This window comes from Protobothrops mucrosquamatus, unplaced genomic scaffold, assembly GCF_001527695.2.
Source record: "Protobothrops mucrosquamatus isolate PMUCROS unplaced genomic scaffold, P.Mucros_1.0 scaffold792, whole genome shotgun sequence".
Classification (NCBI taxonomy): domain Eukaryota; kingdom Metazoa; phylum Chordata; class Lepidosauria; order Squamata; family Viperidae; genus Protobothrops; species Protobothrops mucrosquamatus.
The window spans coordinates 146421-165543 of record NW_015387059.1 but is presented as its reverse complement, the minus strand read 5'-3'; the positions used below and the strand labels follow the sequence as shown (position 1 = coordinate 165543).

General features: G+C 33.5%; 1 protein-coding gene across 1 annotated transcript in view; it reads right to left on the bottom strand.

Annotated features, from left to right (window-relative positions):
* HECTD2 (HECT domain E3 ubiquitin protein ligase 2) overlaps nucleotides 1–19123 on the bottom strand; it is a 46633-nt gene that overhangs the window by 18956 nt on the left and 8554 nt on the right. Inside the window, exons 2-9 of the mRNA XM_015818809.1 lie at nucleotides 17428–17539; nucleotides 12235–12370; nucleotides 9626–9728; nucleotides 8271–8360; nucleotides 5262–5326; nucleotides 4345–4390; nucleotides 3138–3247; nucleotides 1542–1690 (exon numbers count right to left, since the gene is read on the bottom strand). Of these exons, the coding sequence (XP_015674295.1) occupies nucleotides 1542–1690; nucleotides 3138–3247; nucleotides 4345–4390; nucleotides 5262–5326; nucleotides 8271–8360; nucleotides 9626–9728; nucleotides 12235–12370; nucleotides 17428–17539 (811 nt within the window). The remainder of the gene's footprint in view (nucleotides 1–1541; nucleotides 1691–3137; nucleotides 3248–4344; nucleotides 4391–5261; nucleotides 5327–8270; nucleotides 8361–9625; nucleotides 9729–12234; nucleotides 12371–17427; nucleotides 17540–19123) is intronic.

Genomic DNA, 19123 nt, shown 5'->3' with positions numbered 1-19123 from the left:
CAAATTGAGCAATCGGGGGAGAAGGGCCTTAGTAAGAGAGGTGACCAAGAACCCAAAGGCCACTCTGACTGAGCTCCAGAGATTCTGTGTGGAGATGGGACAGAGTTCCAGAAGGACAATCATCATTGCAGCCTAATGGTGGGATTCAGCCGGTTCGCACCACTTCAGCTGAACCGGTAGCTAATTTTTTGTTTCCCAGGCCTAGAATGGACTTCCGGAAGTGGCATCCACACAGAGAACGGGTTGTTCACATATTTGAATCCCACCACTGCGGCAGCCCTCTACCAATCTGGGCTTTATGACAGAATGGCGAGACAGAAGCCTCTCCTCAGTGCAAAACACATGAAAGCCTGCCTGGAGTTTGCAAAAAAGCACCAGAAGGATTCTCAGACTGTGAGGAACAAGATTCTCTGATCTGATGAAACCAAGGTTGAAGTCTTTGGCTTCAATTCTAAATGTTACGTCTGGAGGAAACCAGGACTGCTCATCACCTGCCCAATACCATCCCAACAGTGAAGCATGGTAGTGGCAGTATCATGCTGTGGGGCTGTTTTTCAGCAGCAGGGCCTGGGAGACTGGTCAGGATTGAGGGAAAGATGAATGAAGCAAGGTACTGGGATATCCTCAATGAAAACCTGTTCCACAGCGATCAGGACCTCAGACTAGGCCGAAGGTTCACTTTTCAACATGACAACAATCCTAAGCACACAGCCAAGAAAACACATGAGTGGCTTAGGGACTCTGAATGTCCTAGAGTGGCCCGGCCAGAGCCCTGACTTAAACACTATTGAACATCTCTGGAGAGACCTGAAAATGGCTGTCCACCAACGGTTGCCATCCAATCTGACTAAGCTTGAGAGGATTTGCAAGGAAGAATGGCAGAAAATCTCACAATCCAGGTGTGCAAAGCTTGTCACATCATAGTCAAAAAGACTTGAGGCTGTAATTGCTGCCAGAAGTGCTTCAACAAAGTACTGAGTGAAAGGTCTGAATACTTATACCAATGTGATATCTCAGTTTTTTCTTTTTAATAAATTTACAGAAATTTCTAAAATTCTGTTTTTACTTTGTCATTATGGGGTACTGAGCGTAGATTAATGAAAAAAAAAAGAATTTTGACAACTGTAGAATCAGGCTGTAGCATAACAAAATTGACAAAAGTGAAGGGGGTCTGAATACTTTTTGAATGATTATATATATATATATATATATATATATATANACACACATATATATATATATATAAACAATAGCTGTAATCACAAATCCTTCAAGCCATTAAAATATTACTACTATTATAATGTGAAATCTTTAAATATTTTCTTCTAAAGGTGATTAAAAATAATTATAAAATACTGTACCATATAAAGACTATACATATATATTCTGTTGAAATGTTTTCTGCTATTATGTAATAGTGTTGGTTTAAAGCGAAAAACTAATTTTATACTGACATAATTTGTATACTGTATACTGACATGCTTTAATGCCTTATAGCTAGGAAAAGACAGAAAATATTAACTGAATCTAAACAAACTTACTAAATAAAGACAAAACTTTGGTTGCTGATGGAATCCACCAGGTACACTTCTCCATAGGAGGCAAATCTTCAAGTTTTGCCGGAAACAGACGCAAAGAAATAAACTGTAGGATTCGCTCTATAATTTGCTTGATTCGCTTCTGTGACATCCTATAAAATATATAAATATTGTTTTTATAATAGCTTGAGTACTAATGGAATTCATAGTTCTTACTTCTTAATAACATTCTACAAAATGTTTCTACAAAACATTCATGAGTAATACAAATATTATGGAGAAAATGTATTCAGCAGAACTATTAACCTTTTCTATGAAAGATAATAATTACTTTTTCTAACCTATTATTGCCAATACAGCATGTAGTTGTAACTAGATAGCTATAACTATATATTGATGAATTTATGTCATTGAAATTGGTGGGTCCAGTGGAAAAGACACAACACAGCATTTCCTTGTCCAGTTCTTTGAGAAAGTTAAGGTAACTCAGGGCAGTTTTTCAATGCACTAGATCAGTGGTTCTCAACCTTTTTAATGCCGTGACCCCAACCGGTCGTAAGTCGAGGACTAAACCGATCGTAAGTCGAGGACTTTCCCTGCCCGGGAGCGCCGCGCATGCATGGTTCCGCCCCCTGCGCTGGCCGAGGCGTAGCTGGCAAGCGGCAGAGATGGAGCAGGCCGACCACCAGCTGGCCCAGCCCAAGGGAGGTAAGGCACCCGCCGGAAAAGGGGAAAAAATGGTGGACAAAAAAAATGGACAAAAAAAATGGTGGACAGCCTTGCTTGGTGACCCCCATGAAATGGTCGATCGACCCCAAATGGGGTCCCGACCCACAGGTTGAGAACCACTGCACTAGATTGTGTGGATTAATATTTTTGTTGTAATAATGAATAAAGTTTAATTAATATAAAACATAATTTATGGAGTTTATAATATGAGAAGCCTCAGCAAAATTTTCTTCAATAGTTGCTAGCACTTCAGGGTATTTTGACTATCGCACATAAATAATAGAATAGACTACTTTATTGGCCAAATGTGATTTGACACACAAGGAATTTGTCTCTGGTGCATAAGCTCTCAGTGTACATACAACAAACAAGGTAATATAATCATAAGATACCAACAGGAGAAGATATTAGCAAAGATGAGAAGGATAACTGTAATACAGCCATACTACATGGGTACATATCCTTAGACATAAGAGGTGTTCAGCAGAGTGGCACAAGGGGAAAAAACTGTCTTTGTGTCTAGTTATTTTGGCATGCAATGCCCTATAGCAGCGTCCTGAGGGGAGGAGTTGAAACAGTTTATGTGAGGTGTCTGTAGATATTTTCTCAGCGCTTTCTGGCTTGTGCATTATTCAGGTCCTCAGTGGAAGGCAGGCGGGTTGCAATTGTTTTTTCTGCAGTCCTAACTATCTGTTGAGGTCTGTGTCTGTCCTGTTTGATTGCTGTACCAAATCAGACAGTTATAGAAATACAAATGGCAGACTCAATAATTCCTCTGTAGAATTTTTATCAGCAGCTGCTAGGGCAATAACTGAAACTAATAACTGAAAGCATAAAACCCATAATTTTAAACAACAGAAAATAGCTTACTTCTTAAACCAGTGAATTAGGTAGTGATGATCATCTTCAGTTAAGGCAGCAATCTGTCTTAGCAAGTGAGCAAAAATAACATATGTTGTTGTGTTACTAAACAGAGGATTCTGAAAAAGATTAAAAACACTTCATTAGTATACTGTAAAAAAAATCTAAACTATCTATCTCCAAATTATAATAATATTACTGAAATAAGTGTAAGTTATTTTGATTGGTTCTGATAAAGTATAACTTAACTGGATTTTTATTGTCATGGAGCAACACATGGATTGTTTTATGATTATTTTTCTTTTAAAAAAGTAACATTTACTCTGACTTCTGGTGACCTCATCAATAAGTTCAATTTAGTGAAGTAACCATATAAGAACCCTAGAAGTTAAAAGGCTGCTTTTTCCCTTGCACTGAAAATAGATAGAGTACCGTATGATTCTGTCAGTGATTAATTGGTATACAAGCAACTGTACCCAACAATGCTGCTGAGTTGTGATGGAGTTAAGCTATAAACATATGAGGCTATCCCAGTATTAATCATATCACTGGAATAAAGCCAGTGGTGAAGCCAATTTACTGGTTTCAAAAGTGAACTATTATGGCACAGCAATAACCTTTTAAACACAGCAGTGCCAGACAGTTTGTTTTGTATCTGAACAAAATCCCATCAAGATAAAAGTAGTGTTCAGCTCCCCTCAATAAATTTCACTCAGAAAGATATGCTGAAGTGGTGACACACAAATAAATGTGAATACATGTACTAGAATGTTTCAAACACTAAGACTGATCTTTTCTTGCATTTGATGCTCATTATTGTTAGAATTCTCTTTGTGCATAAGCACTGTAAAGATGCAAAGGGCAGGACTTTAGGAGATTACCAGGCTGAGCCTGAGGGAGGGAGTCAAACATATCATCAGTCATGATGATATGACTCTTGTGAGATCCCCCACAAGAGATCTAAGTCCAGCCCACCTTGAATTCCTTTATCTTCTTATCTCCCATTAATTTCCCTTGACCATTAGTAGCTCAGATTCTTGTAGAGAGCTTAAGCTCGCAATAAATCTTTATACTCCTGATTTCCCCGGCACTTGACAAGGACTGGCATAATGAGTGCTAGGTAAAATAGGACTGGCATAATGAGTGCTAGGTAAAATAACACGACTTGCAGCAGAAGAAGGCATACAAAATAAATACTCTTTTTTCTTCTTCTTACCTGTAGAAGTACAAAATATGCTCTGAGATCATCTTTTGTTTGTGGCCTGAAAGAACATGAATAAGTGAAAAATGAAAGGTACAATCTAAGTTTGTGAATGCATGCTCAACTGTATTTAAGTGAAATTGCAACTATTTTATACTAGCTAGACTGTACATAAATGATGTAATTATTTAATTTAAGAATAAATATAAAGGCATATCACATAGATGTTAATAATCTCCGATTATGTGACAAAATTATCCCTAGTTATATGTAAGACTTATAAAAGCATGGGATTTTTAATCAGAAAGGGAAAATGTTTTGCATTTGTTCATGTGAGTTTTTATTTATCAACCTCACATGTTAAAATTAATATATTAATAGGCTTGTAAATTGTGAAATGCAAAGAATAGAAATATGTCACAATTTTGTACAGAGACCTAATATTTATATCTGCTAATAGACTTATTGCAAAAATTGTAAGATCAACAACGCAACTACTTAGAGAAGTGGTTAAATTTCAAATCAAAATAATGAACTAAGTTCTAAAGACTATATTCTCCAAAAGGCTTGTAAGCTAATCATCACTGGGTTTTATTGAATATTCTGCTAGTTTATTTATTTATTAGATTTTTATCCTGCCTTTGTGATTTTATAAATATCTCAAGAGAGGGAACATACATCATAGTTCTTTCTCTTTTTGCCCCACAACAATCCCATGAGGTGGGCTGAGCTGAGAAAGAGTAACTGGCCCAAATTAACGTAGACGGCTTTCATGCCTAAGACAGGAGTAGAACTCACAATCTCCTGGTTTTTAGGCCAGCACTTTAACCACTGCATCAAACTGGCTCTTATGTTTTGTATTTAAAATTCCAATCTTGTGGAAATTAAAATGTCATGTGTTATAGATGTATATAAAAGTTAGTTGTATTTACCCTTTCCATTCATGCAATAAACCGTTAATTATTCCTTTTAGGACACACTTCTGGATATCTTGAGGCTAGAACAAATGAAAAAGTAGCGAATGTTTATCAATAACACAGTTGAAACAATAATTATCACTAAGTGGTCATATCACAACTTTAAAAATGAGAACTTAAAATATTTACATAAAATGTAATATATTTTTAAAGCATAATTCTGAACTGCAGATGAAATCTCAAAATGTAAAGTAAATTTCTTTAAAAATTACCGATTGGTGATCTTTTTTCTAAGTTCAATTTTTCTATTTGAAACTCACTGAATTCAGCTTTCCCTTGTGTCCTTTCCTTTCTTTATAGAGATATTTGCTTTTATACAGTGGGGCGATCAATTTAATGGGATCTATCATCGCACAGGAACAAGCAATTTTTACAACTTTCTGTTTTGACAGTGATTGCTATATGTTCATATAATTCTTTAAATAGTTACAGCCATTTTCAAATGATGTTTCTGAGATAGATGATGATGTTTCTGAGATAGATGATGATGTTGACAAGATAGATAGATAGATAGATAGATAGATAGATAGATAGATAGATAGATAGATAGATAGATAGATAGATAGATAGATAGATAGATAGATAGATAGATGGGTGGGTNGGCAGGCAGGCAGGCAGGCAGATAGATCAGTAGATAGACAGACAAATTCCAGTTTTTAAAAGATATAGTTTCTATTTAATGGAAAAATCCCTTTGTGTCTAAAAATTTACAAAATGTCTATTTCCCATTTCTAGGTTTATTTTAGGAAAAATATTTCATTGTAAGATATCAATTTCATTATGGTATAACTTGATTACAGCATAGGCAATAACATACTAAATCATAATCCTAAAAGTTATGACTAAAGGAAAATGTATTTTACTCTGATGGAGAAAGAAGGTAATTTCTCCATTTTTTTCAATCTGTTTATATTTTAAATGGCAAAGCTGGAGCATGTAAGACTAAATGACATTTAAATTAATGGAATGTGAGCAATGGGAAGCACAACCTCTGCATATTTAGTCATATATTCAACTTTGTTCCATTATAGATGAATAGGACTTCAGTCATACCTATTTCTCTGAATTGTACTTATTGAGCTGTTAAATATTACAATTTAAAAATAATCATAGCTTTCTACATATCCTTAAGGAATAAACAATTGTTAGTGGACTTTTACTTTTAAATGTTCCTCATATTTATAAATTACTAAAGTATTTAATATCCCAAGAGAATAATTTTGAATGTTACATTCTAGTAATATCTACTTTTGAAGTTGGGTGGCAGCGACTACTTAAAATTGTTCCACTCTTATGTAGATAAATTGTTTTAAATCAACAAAACATTTGTTGATCACTTTAGCATCTTCCTTTCAAAGTAATTATCTTTCTAGATTTTTATATACCCTATATTGCTATGAATATTGCTATGAATAAAATTAGGTCTTACCTAATTTATGAGTTGGATCATGCTTATTTTCATGCATGATAATACTCTTTATTATTTTTGTTTTAGTTATATTATTGGGGCTAGAGTTTAGGACTATGCAAATATGTGATTAAAAGATGGGGGGGCAATTAAATTGAATCTCCAAATTAAATCAGATTTCAAAACTGTCTTCCTAAATTGAATTATAGTGTCAAATACATAATTGGAGACTCTAAATTTATTTGGCTTTTTTGTGGAGGTGCACAGTGCCCTTTTAAAAATCAAATTGGTTCAATCCAAAGATCTGATTTTACTATAAAGTTAATTACAAATGGAAGTCCCATCAAATATTTCAAATGAATTTTGCCTATTTGGTATTCATGTGCTAGAAATCTCTATTCTTTCCCTGCTTCCTTATTTCCTCTCTTTTCTCCTCATAGTTAGTACAAAGCACTGTAAAAATGGTTGCAACTAATTTTCTGTCTATAACTCATGAACAATAATTCAGTGCTGGAGAAGATAGTATGTGATCTATACTGTCATGTAAACAAACTATTTTCTCAGAAATTCTTCAATAGTCAGGTGAGTATTTGGAAAGAAGCTGAAAGAGGAATATAATTCACAAAGCATTGTGAATGAGCAGGTACAGTTCTTTTTAAAATAAATACAGAAAACATATAATCCCCACCAACCACTTCCAAGAGAAGATAACATTTAATTTTCCCAGGCAATTTTTTACAGAAATGATTTTATCTCATATCTGTATCTCTTTGCCCATATGTGCAGAATTTCACAGAACCAAAAGAAAGCAATATTTCTTCCAGCCCTTACAGATAAATAATCTGCAGCTAAAGACTAGTAGTATCTATAACAATTCTGGGCTGTGAAAATCAATTAAAATTCAGAATATTTCAGTTTCAAAATATTATTTAGATATATTAACCATGATACAATGTTGTCCTGTTGTTACTGGAAAGTTATTTAGAATTATTCCCTGTTTAAAATGAATATATTTTCAAATTCATATTATCACTATCTTTCTTCTGTAAACTTATTTTATGGATCAGTTCAGGTTTATGGGTGCAGACTAAATTATGCAATTAAATTAAATAATTTATTTTTTAAAATAATATTACACTACAATATATAAAAATAAAATTAGCATTTATTATTTACAGTGTTCTGCAGTGATTATATTTCAAAGGCAAAAAGATATTTCAGACCAAGTGGGGACATTCATGTAGTACTTATCTGTATGTCTTAAGATTAAATTTAATACCCATTTTTTTTTTAAAAAAACTGCTGTTTACAGCATCATACAACCATGTTTTCAACTGTAATTTTAAAATTAATTAGGCAAATTCAAAGAGATTATAAATCCTGATAATTATTAAAGTGTACTTTAGAAATATTGAGTTACAACTATATAAATCCAGAACCTACCCAATATCTAAAATAATAACTGAAAAACAAACAAACAAACTATAACATAAAGATATCATTATAATATTCTGTACAAGATTACAAAGCAGAAAAGCAAACAGTAGTTGACTTACAGCTTGAAATAAGGTATCATATACTGTATTTACAAATTTAGCATCAATTCCACACTCTTCAATGGAATTAAGAGGAGTTTCACTGTATTTCTGCAAATTGAAATAATAAACATAGATAACCTTCTCTAATGTATTTTCAATTGTATTACAGCTATAATTCTTGGAATAATATTTATTTTTAAAAATGTCATAATTTAATGTTTTTATTCATTTTATAGCATTTGGGGAAACAAACAATGAGATAATACCCTTAAAACAAAAACTAATATAATAAAGTTTACATTGAAAAACAAATGAACAACAGTATCATAACACCTCACTTCAGCTTTGGCCAAAGGTATGGTGAAATACAATTGCTGTGTTTGTGAAAAGAGTTATAAGTGTTTCTGTGAAAAAATATGTTCCTAAATTGGGGGTAACTACTAAGAACCCCTGCCATCTTGTCCATATCACATACTTCAGATGACAGATGGGATTCCAGTGGACTCTTTTTTTGATCATCACTTTGGGGAGGCAGATTCCATTCTGGTAAGGGTTGCCTGATATAATCTAGTGCTGGGCCATGTAGGGCTTTAAGTATATGACCAGCACTATGAATCTTGCCTGGTAATCTACAGCAATAACCTCAAAATGGGTGTCATTTTGCTATAGTGGAACTGAACATCAGCATTTTGTACCAGCTGTACCTTCAGGGTTGTCTCTAAAGACAGCCGCATATAAAGCATATTGCAATAGTTCAACTTGATGTTTAAGTTATTGAGACATCAAGGTCTAAGTAGGACCACAACTAGTGTACTTCATAAACTGGGTGACCCTCCCCATCCCCTCAATCAAAATTTCCACCTATTCTTTAAGCAGGAAGTCTCCCAACTCTTGGAGTAACTCTTACAGTGTGGGCATCTGGAAACATGGCAGAGGGAAAGTGGCTAGATTAAGACTCTTGCCTCCTGAATAGATGATTTATATTGTGGCTCTGAAAATGCTAATCTTTCAACTTGTATTATAAATATACTCCACCCTCAGTCTCTCTGTATTATATATTATGTTTTCACACATATATTTTTCTTTCTGGACTTCATACTTTCTGGTTTTCATTTATTTACAGATGCAGTAGTAGTTTTCATACTATTTACAAAATAGCAATACAAGCAATACAAAAAAGTAATGCATTTCATGATATCAGTTTCTTGTAAAAACTTTTTTTCTTTAATCTATCCAGCTTCTATTTTAGTTTATTTGGTTTTAATTACATAATATTATAACTCGTAACCTATATTTTACACTATTGGTAATTACTGTTTTTAAGTCACAAACTGGCGAAAAAAGGAAAAAGTAGTGAAAACATTGCCAATTACCTTAAATGCAGTGTTAACTTCTGGAAAAGAATCAAATGTTTTTGAATAAAAATTATAGATTTCTTTCCAATCTCCTGTTAACTTAGCTTTTTCTATGTCATCCCTAAGAAAGCACAAAATGCAACATGTTATATATTAATCTTTTATTGAATTTCTGTTCTGTGTATATATATATATGTGTGTGTGTGTGTGTGTGTAAATGATAGTAAGCATTATTATGTTTATTAATAAAAACAAAGGCTTAACCTCAAAGACGTGTATCTATTTTTGATTAATGCTGAATAATATAAAATACTTTCCAGAGAATTTGCTCAAAAACAAATGAACAGGAACAACAGCTTAGTATTAGATAAATGAACAAACAGAATCTGAGTATGATCAGCACTTTCCCTGCAAGATGCATAACCGGAAAACTGTACATTGTTTATTGTGAATTATTGCTTCTTGGTAAGTACAGGCTTCAGCAAATATTGCAAAAAGATAAGTTCACTGAGCAGAAACTAAAAGTAAGTTGTCAATGGAGTTCAAGAATCTGGGAAAGTTTTCCTCTAAAATGATAGTGAACTCTTGGCTAATCTGAGAGCTTGAGGTGGGGACCAAAAGAAATAAAGACCTTTTTAAGGGTAAGAAGTAAAGATGAAGATAAATGGACATGACCATGAAGTTGTAAGTTACAAAACCTGTGATGTGTTTTTGCTGTTGCATAAAAATCTAGCATAGATTTGTAGAAAATATAAGCTTTTGCAGTTCTTAATTAAAAATTCTATAACAGATAGAGAACAGATTTTCAAGCCAAACAAATGAAGCTCTACAAGTTGTCAGAGAAAGCCAGTATTCATAAGAGAATCGAAGAAAGGGGCAGACCCAGTGGATTTCAATAACCAGAAATGATTTTTTTAACAATAGTGGACCAGAAACAACATGTGTAAACACATATTCTTCAGTCCTGAGGCTCCATAGTAGGTTTTTAGGCCTTTGCAGAAGACTGCAAGTCTCCAGAAAAGTAATAAGAGAGTAAGATGAAAAGCAGCATCTCCAGGAGCAGCAAGTGTAGAAGCCCTGAAGAATAGAATGGGTGCAACTATTACCTGCAAAGGAAATAATGGTTGATGTTTCCTTACCGTGAAGATAAAAAATTAATGTTTGGTAAAATTAACTGGCTTGTGAAGCTTACTATCTTGTAGGGATGAGATTAAATAACTGTGAAGACATTACTCCAGGTATCCACATGGGAACAACAGATGATCACACTGCTGAATATGAGTTAGCAGCCCAACATGATTGCTAAAGGCGAATGTAATTTTGATTGTATCAACAAAAGTCTAGTTTGCAAACCACAGAAAACCAATTTTGTCTAATGGTTAAGGCACCAGTTAAGGCACCAGCGGGAGATCATAATTCCAGGTCCTGGCATAGCCATGAAAGCTAGCTGGGTAACTTTGGGCCAATCACTCTCATTATGGGGAAACTAGGAGGAGGAAAGTGTATTTGATACATTTGCTGCTTTGAGTTATTTGTAAAAATAATAAAGGCAGGATACACATAAATAAATAGTTCTGCTGTACAGCAGGGTCCCCAACCTGTGAGCTGTGGCCCATTACTGGGACGTGGCCTATTTGCAACCGAATCACATGAGTGGTAGGTTGCAGTCCCACTCACTCGGCGGGTGCCAGCGCTCGTGGCCCCACTTATGCAAGTGGCAGGTGCTGGTATGTACAGCCCCACTCGTGTGAGCTGTGGTCACCAGTGCTCGCAGCCCCACTCGTGCTCGTGGCCAGTACGTGCACACCGTACACATGCACACTCCTGTCCCTCACACAAAACTATCCCCTCTGAGACCCAGGCGACATAGTATTGAATAACTGGAGGTTGTATACATATTTATAGATGTATATACTGAGAAGGTTAGATAAATAGAAGTATTAATGTAAGAGAAAATTAATCTTATTGTATATAATACAGATAGGGAAATTTGGAGAGAGGAGTTGTTCGGACATTACCCCTGAATTGTATCTGAAGAGGGATGAGAGGAANGAAGGTAGAGAAGAAGGAGTGGGGATGCAGTAAAAGGGGAAATGGGCGAGCAACACCAAAAGTCATGTGCATGTATTTATTTCATTAAAAGTATCTTATATATAAGAATGTAAAAAGAATGTATGTTAATATCTGATAAATATCACAGTATATGTATGGGGGAGAGTTTGGAAAAATAAAAAATAAATTAAAAAAAAACCAAAAAAAAACTATCCCCTCTTTCCCCAGTTCCCCCCTCCCCCCGCTACCAACCTGGAAAGGTTGGGGAATGCTGCGGTACAGCATTCTATATTGGTGAGTCCTTATTTTGAGTTTCTGGGCATTTGTTTTTATAAAAGATTCAGAGAAAACAAAGTAGATGCAGAAGTTAAGAAGAAGAAGAGGAAACTGGAACTAGATATGTTTAGCCTTGAGAAAAAATGACTTTCCAACATGTTTCTTTAGCACAAGCACAAGAATTGGTCTATTACTCACAAAGTCCTCACTAAGTAATAGTAACAATAATTACCTTAAGCAGACCATACATCGATAAGTTGAACTTAATTGTATATCAAATAAGTAACAATATTACTTACCAAAATTCTTTCATAGTTTTTGTTTGGGTGAGACAGGAGGGTTCCAATGGGATTGAAACTTTCATTTCTACCGGAAGTATATCCACTGAGGTACGGTGTTTTTGCCTAACACAAAGGCCAAGGGACTTTTCTTTTGCTAATTTAAAAATAAAAGAGAAAAAGATGAAAAAAATCACTATTACAATACTCAAGTAAATAGCACGTGAAAGCAGCCATCTAAACTAGTGCAATCTTGAGTAAATATTATTAAAATATTTATTTTCAGTTGGAATTCTTATTTAAGACTAAAACTAGATTATCCTAAGAACTAATCACATATTTCTAGAAGCCATAAAATATATAATTTTTATACACCCATATTGAATTTGAAGTAGCACTGGCAGAAAAGAAGTTATGAAATTTACTTCTGAGAGACCCTGGAAAAATATTTAAGAGAGGATGTTGCTCCTTCTCCTAGCCTCTAAGCTACCTCATAACTCTTTCATTTCAGAACTTCCCTGAAATGGGTCTAGAACTCTGCTGGGGAAGAAAACCAGTATCTTTTCATAATAAACAGTTCATATAAACATATTTTCAGAGTTAAAAAAACATTATAAGAATAATAACATTTAATTAAAATAATATATTCACAAATAATCTTATAAATGTTCTAATAATTTTTCTATTGGCATTGCTAAAAGGTTCACCTCTTACATAAGAAGATAATAGGATTTAGAGTTCAATTATCTAGAGATCATTTAGTTGAATTATTTACATGTAAATAAGAACTAGAAGAGGGCAATAATATGCAACTACTTCCAGTCATAATTCCTTATAGTATTCAAAGTCAGGAAAATTTAATTTCTGTAGAATTTGAGATCAAGCTGAATCCAGTTTTGATCATGTCGTGTTTTCAAGGAATAAAAATAAAAGTTCTTCTAATTCAGGTATCATATGGAACACACCTTTCAGATTTTAAAGATTATAAAACAAAAAGCTTTAGGAAATAACTCGAGAGAGATACAAGAGTTGCAAATGAATGCTAGTATGGGAAAGTTTCTGGTTTTAAGGTAAATAATAATAAGACTAAAATGTCATCTAAAAATATGACTATGAAGGAAAAGGAAATGTTAGTTACGGTAAATTGACAGGTTTTGAAATAGTGAAAAAGGTTAAATATCTGGGAGTATATATTACAGCTTCTAATGTAAAATTGTATAAAAATAATTATGAGATATTATGGTTAAAAGTACAAAAGGACTTAAACAATTGGAAAAAATTACAACTATCTTTCTTGGGGAAAATTGCGGCTGTTAAAATGAATGTTCTACCAAAGTTTCTCTTCTTGTTTCAAATGATACCTATTTTGAAAAAAGATGCCAACTTGGATGAATGGTAGAAGGGTATTAATAAATTTATCTGGGTGGGGTAAAAACCAAGGATTAAATTTAAGATCTTACAAGGCGCACAGGAAAGAGGAGGACTTAAAGCGCCTAATTTGAAATTATACTATGATGCGGTGGTTTTAACACTGGTTAGTGATTGGCTTAATTTAACAAATAAGAGTATACTTCATCTTGAGGGATGGGACTTATTATATGGGTGGCATGCATACCTAATTTATAATAAAAAAGTTGACAAGGTTTTTAAATCTCATATTTTAAGAAATGCCTTATTGCGTGTCTGGAAAAAATATTATCATAAGTTAAATTACAAAATACCAATTTGGGGGATTCCTGGACACGCAATAGAGGGGGTATCTATGGGTGTGAATTTGGATAGGATTTCTTATAACGAATTACTTAAATTGGTAGGGAATGATTGGCAATTAAAATCATTAGCTGAGTTAAAGCAAGAAAATATTGTACAGTCTTGGTTTCAATATACTCAATTGTTGGTTAGGTGTGGATCAAAAGGTTGGTATTACATTAATGGGGGAGAATTTGGTAAAACAGATTAAAGATCAAACTCGAGTGCATATAAAGAGAATTTATAACGTTTTAATAGAATTGGATTCGGAAATGGAATTAGTTAAAGATTGTATGGTAAAGTGGGCCCAAAATATTCAAGAACCGATTCCATTGGATATATGGGAGGTAATTTGGGTTAGGAATGTAAAATTTACTCAGGCCCAAAATTTAAGAGAAAATTTTTACAAAACGTTTTTTAGATGGCATCTGGATCCTAAAAAGTTGTCTTGTATGTATTCTAATTTACAGCCCAAATGATAGAGATGTGGTAGTTTGGATGCTACTTATTTCCATATCTAGTGGACTTGTAGAAATATAAAAGCTTTTTGGATTAAGATTTGGTGGAACATTCAAAAGATTTTTAAGAGAAAGATAAAGTTTACTCCACAATTATTTTTATTGGGTGTTATTACAGATTGTGATACTAAAGAAACTAATTTGATGCTGAATTTGATAACAGCTGCAAGGTTATTGGTAGGGCAATATTGGAAGAAAGATTGCTTGCCTACTATAGAAGAATGGATACTTAAAATGTCAAATTTAGCAGAAATGGCTGAGATCTCTGCTTAATTGAAGGATCATTCACAAGAAAGATACATTTCGGTTTGGAGAAGATGGATAGATTATATTCAGAATAAATATGGGATTAAAAAGTTCCATTTAGCTTATGAGTAAATTTTAGAGTATTATTATTATTAACAGTTTATTATAGTGGAATCTTTATTAGTTTCAATTATATGATATTATTATTATTTTAGTATTAGTATTGTTTAACAATTTGGATATTGTACTGTTTAATAATTAGGATATTAATTTGTTTATGTTTTTATTATTATTATGTTTACTTTTAATTTGTTTATATTTATGCTAAAGGGAGTTAAAGCGCATTATGGATTTGGTTATTTATACAGTTGGTTAATGTTAGTTAGATTATGATTATTATATTTGTAACCCTGTATTCAGCTCTGGGAAATGGGGGAGGGAGAGGGGAGGGTTTAGGGTGGGTTGGTTTTGGGGTTTATATTGTAACTGTTATAAAACTTTTCAATAAAAAAAGAGTTGCAAATGAATGCTAAACCTGATTTAATGATCACATAAATACAGGCTGCTCAAGTAACAAATATATGAACACAATGATCAAACTGTATTTCAGTATAACTGCAGAATTCCACACTGGAAATAATACATTTTGACATAAAAGTGGAATGAATGAAATCTCTTATTAACACCCAAGAATGTTTATTTGTGTCAGAAGCATCACAATTATAATAAGGCATACTATAGGACATAACATTTAAAATATAATCCTATAGCTCTCATGAAAGGAACCTCTCCGAAGAATGTGTGCTGTTAACACATTCAGGCGTCTTCTGGACAACAGCTTATAGCTGGCTAATCCTTTCAATCTAAAAGCATCTGTAGCATAGTGATGTGCTCATTTCCACCTGTGCCACCCAAGAATGAGCAAACTATATAACTGTACTTTAAATATGAATCTGGTCATTAAAAGCATTATTAGCTTCAATCATTCCAGAAAATGATATTATAAGATGGCAAATGCTAGACAGGGATCAATCATATATTCCTCTCCAAGCTAGTTAATAAATTTTCAGTGTTTATCAGTTGTATGGTCTCAAGATATGGCTCGGATTTCCAGACTCCTTTGTACTGTTAACTGAAAGACTGTAAAAAGGTGGAGATTGGTTAAGAAGGTGGGAAAAATAAATATTACGTGTATATACAATGTAAAAACCCATTTATAGCAAAGTAGAGTCTGTACAGGTAATCCTTGATTCATAGCTGTAACTGGGGCAGGAATTTCTGTCATAAGATGTTGTGGTTATAATTTGAGTCAAACCCAATTTTATGTTGTTAAGCAAATCTAGATTCCCCAATGAGCATTCCCCCCCCCCTGAAATCAACAAAAAAGGCTGCAAATCACAATCACATCACTGTAGAATGCTGCAACAGGTCATAAATGCAAGTCAGTTGCCAAATGCCTGAATTATGATCATGTGATCATGGGGATAATATGATGGTCATAAATGTGAATATATGCCATAAGTCACTTTTTCCAAGGACATCATAACTTTGAACTGTTGTTTAACAAATGGTCATAAATCGAAGACTACCTGTAACTGCTAACTCTGATGATTTGATTTCTATGCATTACTGATGAAAACAGCTAATGTACCTGGTAAAATGCAAGATGATTGGAGGACAGCTATCTTTAAAAAGCGGATTTTGTGTGGTGATAACTCAACTTTCATTTTCTCTAATTCTCTTTACAAATAGGAAAATTGTATGTTTAATTCCAGCCCTTAACTTTACTTTGTGATAAATTCATATAAATCACTTGTAACACTTTTTTCTCCTACATCCCTCAAGAGATTCTGAGATAATTCATTTTATTTTAAGTGTGTGGTCTTGACAGAGGCAATTTGAATGTGTGTATGGAATATATATAGAAAGGCCCAAATAGTCAACATCAAATATAGATTTCAGACAATTTTTATTCTGCAGTTAAGCATAGGTATCAATATAGATGAAACATGTTTCGCAATCTCGTGATGCAACTCTGCTCTTTCATACTTGCTTTGATTATTACATTTTACTTCATCCATTTAGCCTGTGCAGCTAAAGTTCCTATTTATTAAAATGTTAAATGCTTTAAACATGGGTATGTGAAGGATAAGACTCGGAAACCACTTTGTAAATGTGCTATAAAATAATTACCATACTATTAAGTTCCAGCATTTTGCATATTCTCATCTGTTTGCTTATTCATTCATAATTCTTCTGTTTATAAAGACAGATTCGACTCCAGTTATTCTTATATGTAATTTTAAAAAGACTTTCCTAAACATACTAACAATTACGAAATATTTTTTGCAAAGTTTTATAAAACCTTTGGAAGAACAAATACTGTTTAAAAACATAATTAAGCAGGTGGCAGGTTACTATTATTACTATTCATTAACTTACATGTGCAAACTGAATACCACCTGCGTTAAAATTCATTCCAGTTATTGCATCCTACAATCCCTACTGAATTGTTATAATTATACTTACTAGAAGGTTGTTTCTTACTGTGCTGTGTCACATTAATACTTCACACAAAGACAGTTATATAAAAAGTACTGAAAGCATTGTCATAACACAAATAAAAAGAACAACATCTTCAAATACCAAGTATCACCTTCAGCTAGAAATGACTAAATAATTAAATATTTTATTCTCTCACCATTTTTTATATCAGTAATAACTAATTGTTCAGAATCTTCTTTCTTTTGGCTGATAGTTGAAATGAAATTGCTGAAAGGAGAAATATCATTTTTGTGTCCTCTCTCCACTCCCTGAAATTAGGAAAAATAAAGTGCTTGACAATGTATTTTGACAAGGTTCCAGTTCATAGAACATTACTTTTTCTTATTAGCAACACAGTGGCAATGGTTTAGAAAAAAGGAACACATTAAAAACTATTTTCCATATTTAAAAACAATACAACTTGGAATGCAATACAGAAAATCAATATTTCATTGATAAATGAGAATTTAAATATGTAAGTCACTGCTACATATTTAATGTTGTTTGATTTCAAAATGAATGTGGAGCGAGGGTTGTTTTGTTACTTGGCATAAATCCAAAACTTGACATAAAATGCATGATGAAGGCTGTATCAAAGTTAACGTGAGATGAGGTGGGGAGAAGACTAATTTTAATTCTATTACTCTAAGAAATAAATATAAGCTGCTAGAAGACCTCCTGGATTGGAGTGGCATATAAATCCCACTGAATGAAATTATGAATGATGGAAAGGCAGAGTAACTCACTACTGCCAAAAAGCAACATGTTTCATATACTGGTTTGATAGGAAAAATAATGGAAAAACTGTTGTAATAGGTTGCTGTCTGCAGCCTTTTGAATAGATGCTAAAACTGTGAAGGGTGAACAGAAAGACTGTATGAATATACTTTATTATTTTCACCCACATTCTAACTCAAACATCCATCAATAAATTTATCCAATTTTCCACTTCTCTCATTTTCCATACCATGTTCCCTTCATTTCTTTACAGAATATGCAGAATATTCATATGGATTCCATCATAGGGAATACCGTACAGATAGTCCTCAACTTATAATAGTTTGTTTAGTGACCATTCAAAGTTACAACGGCATTGAAAAACGTGACTTATGATCATTTTTCACATTTATGACTGTTGCAGCATCCCCGTGTTCATGTGATCAAAATTCAGATGCTCGGCAACTACGGTAGCTCATATTTATGATGGTTGCAGTATCCTGGGGTCAATGGGCAAAGTCAATGGGCTATCCATTCTTCCCATCTTCCCTTTCCTTCCTTCCTTCCTTCCTTCCTTCCTTCCTTCCTTCCTTCCTTCCTTCCTTCCTTCCTTCCTCCTTCCCATTCTTGTAAGCAGAACTCCTGATCTCCAATCTTTTAGTCCTGTCAATGAGTTTTGTGTGTGTGTGTGTGTGTGTGTGTTGCGGAGTTGCATTCAAACTCCATGAACAAAGGATTGTTGGGCATGGTAAGCAGATGCTATACTAAAAAGTAAAACAGTGACATAAAAATACTTCTAAGCATATTTTCAAACATACTGTATTTGACACAGTTCACTTACTCATACAGTCTAGCTTTGGTGCAAAATATAGAAAACTGTGGATACTTAAGTAATATAGAAAGTAGGGAATATATTTCTTGCACCAATTTCTATGACATTTGGCAGTCTTTATCAAACTATCCGCCACCCTCTTTGATATTTTTTAAGCTGGAAATCTAGTTGTAAGGCTCTTTACATAGCCCCACTTTAAGTATGAGGGAAAACTCTTTTAAATGTTAAGATTTGTTTTTCAGAGATGGATAAAATTGAAACAATTCAGACAGATATTAATATTTCCAAGTTGCAATAGTTGAAT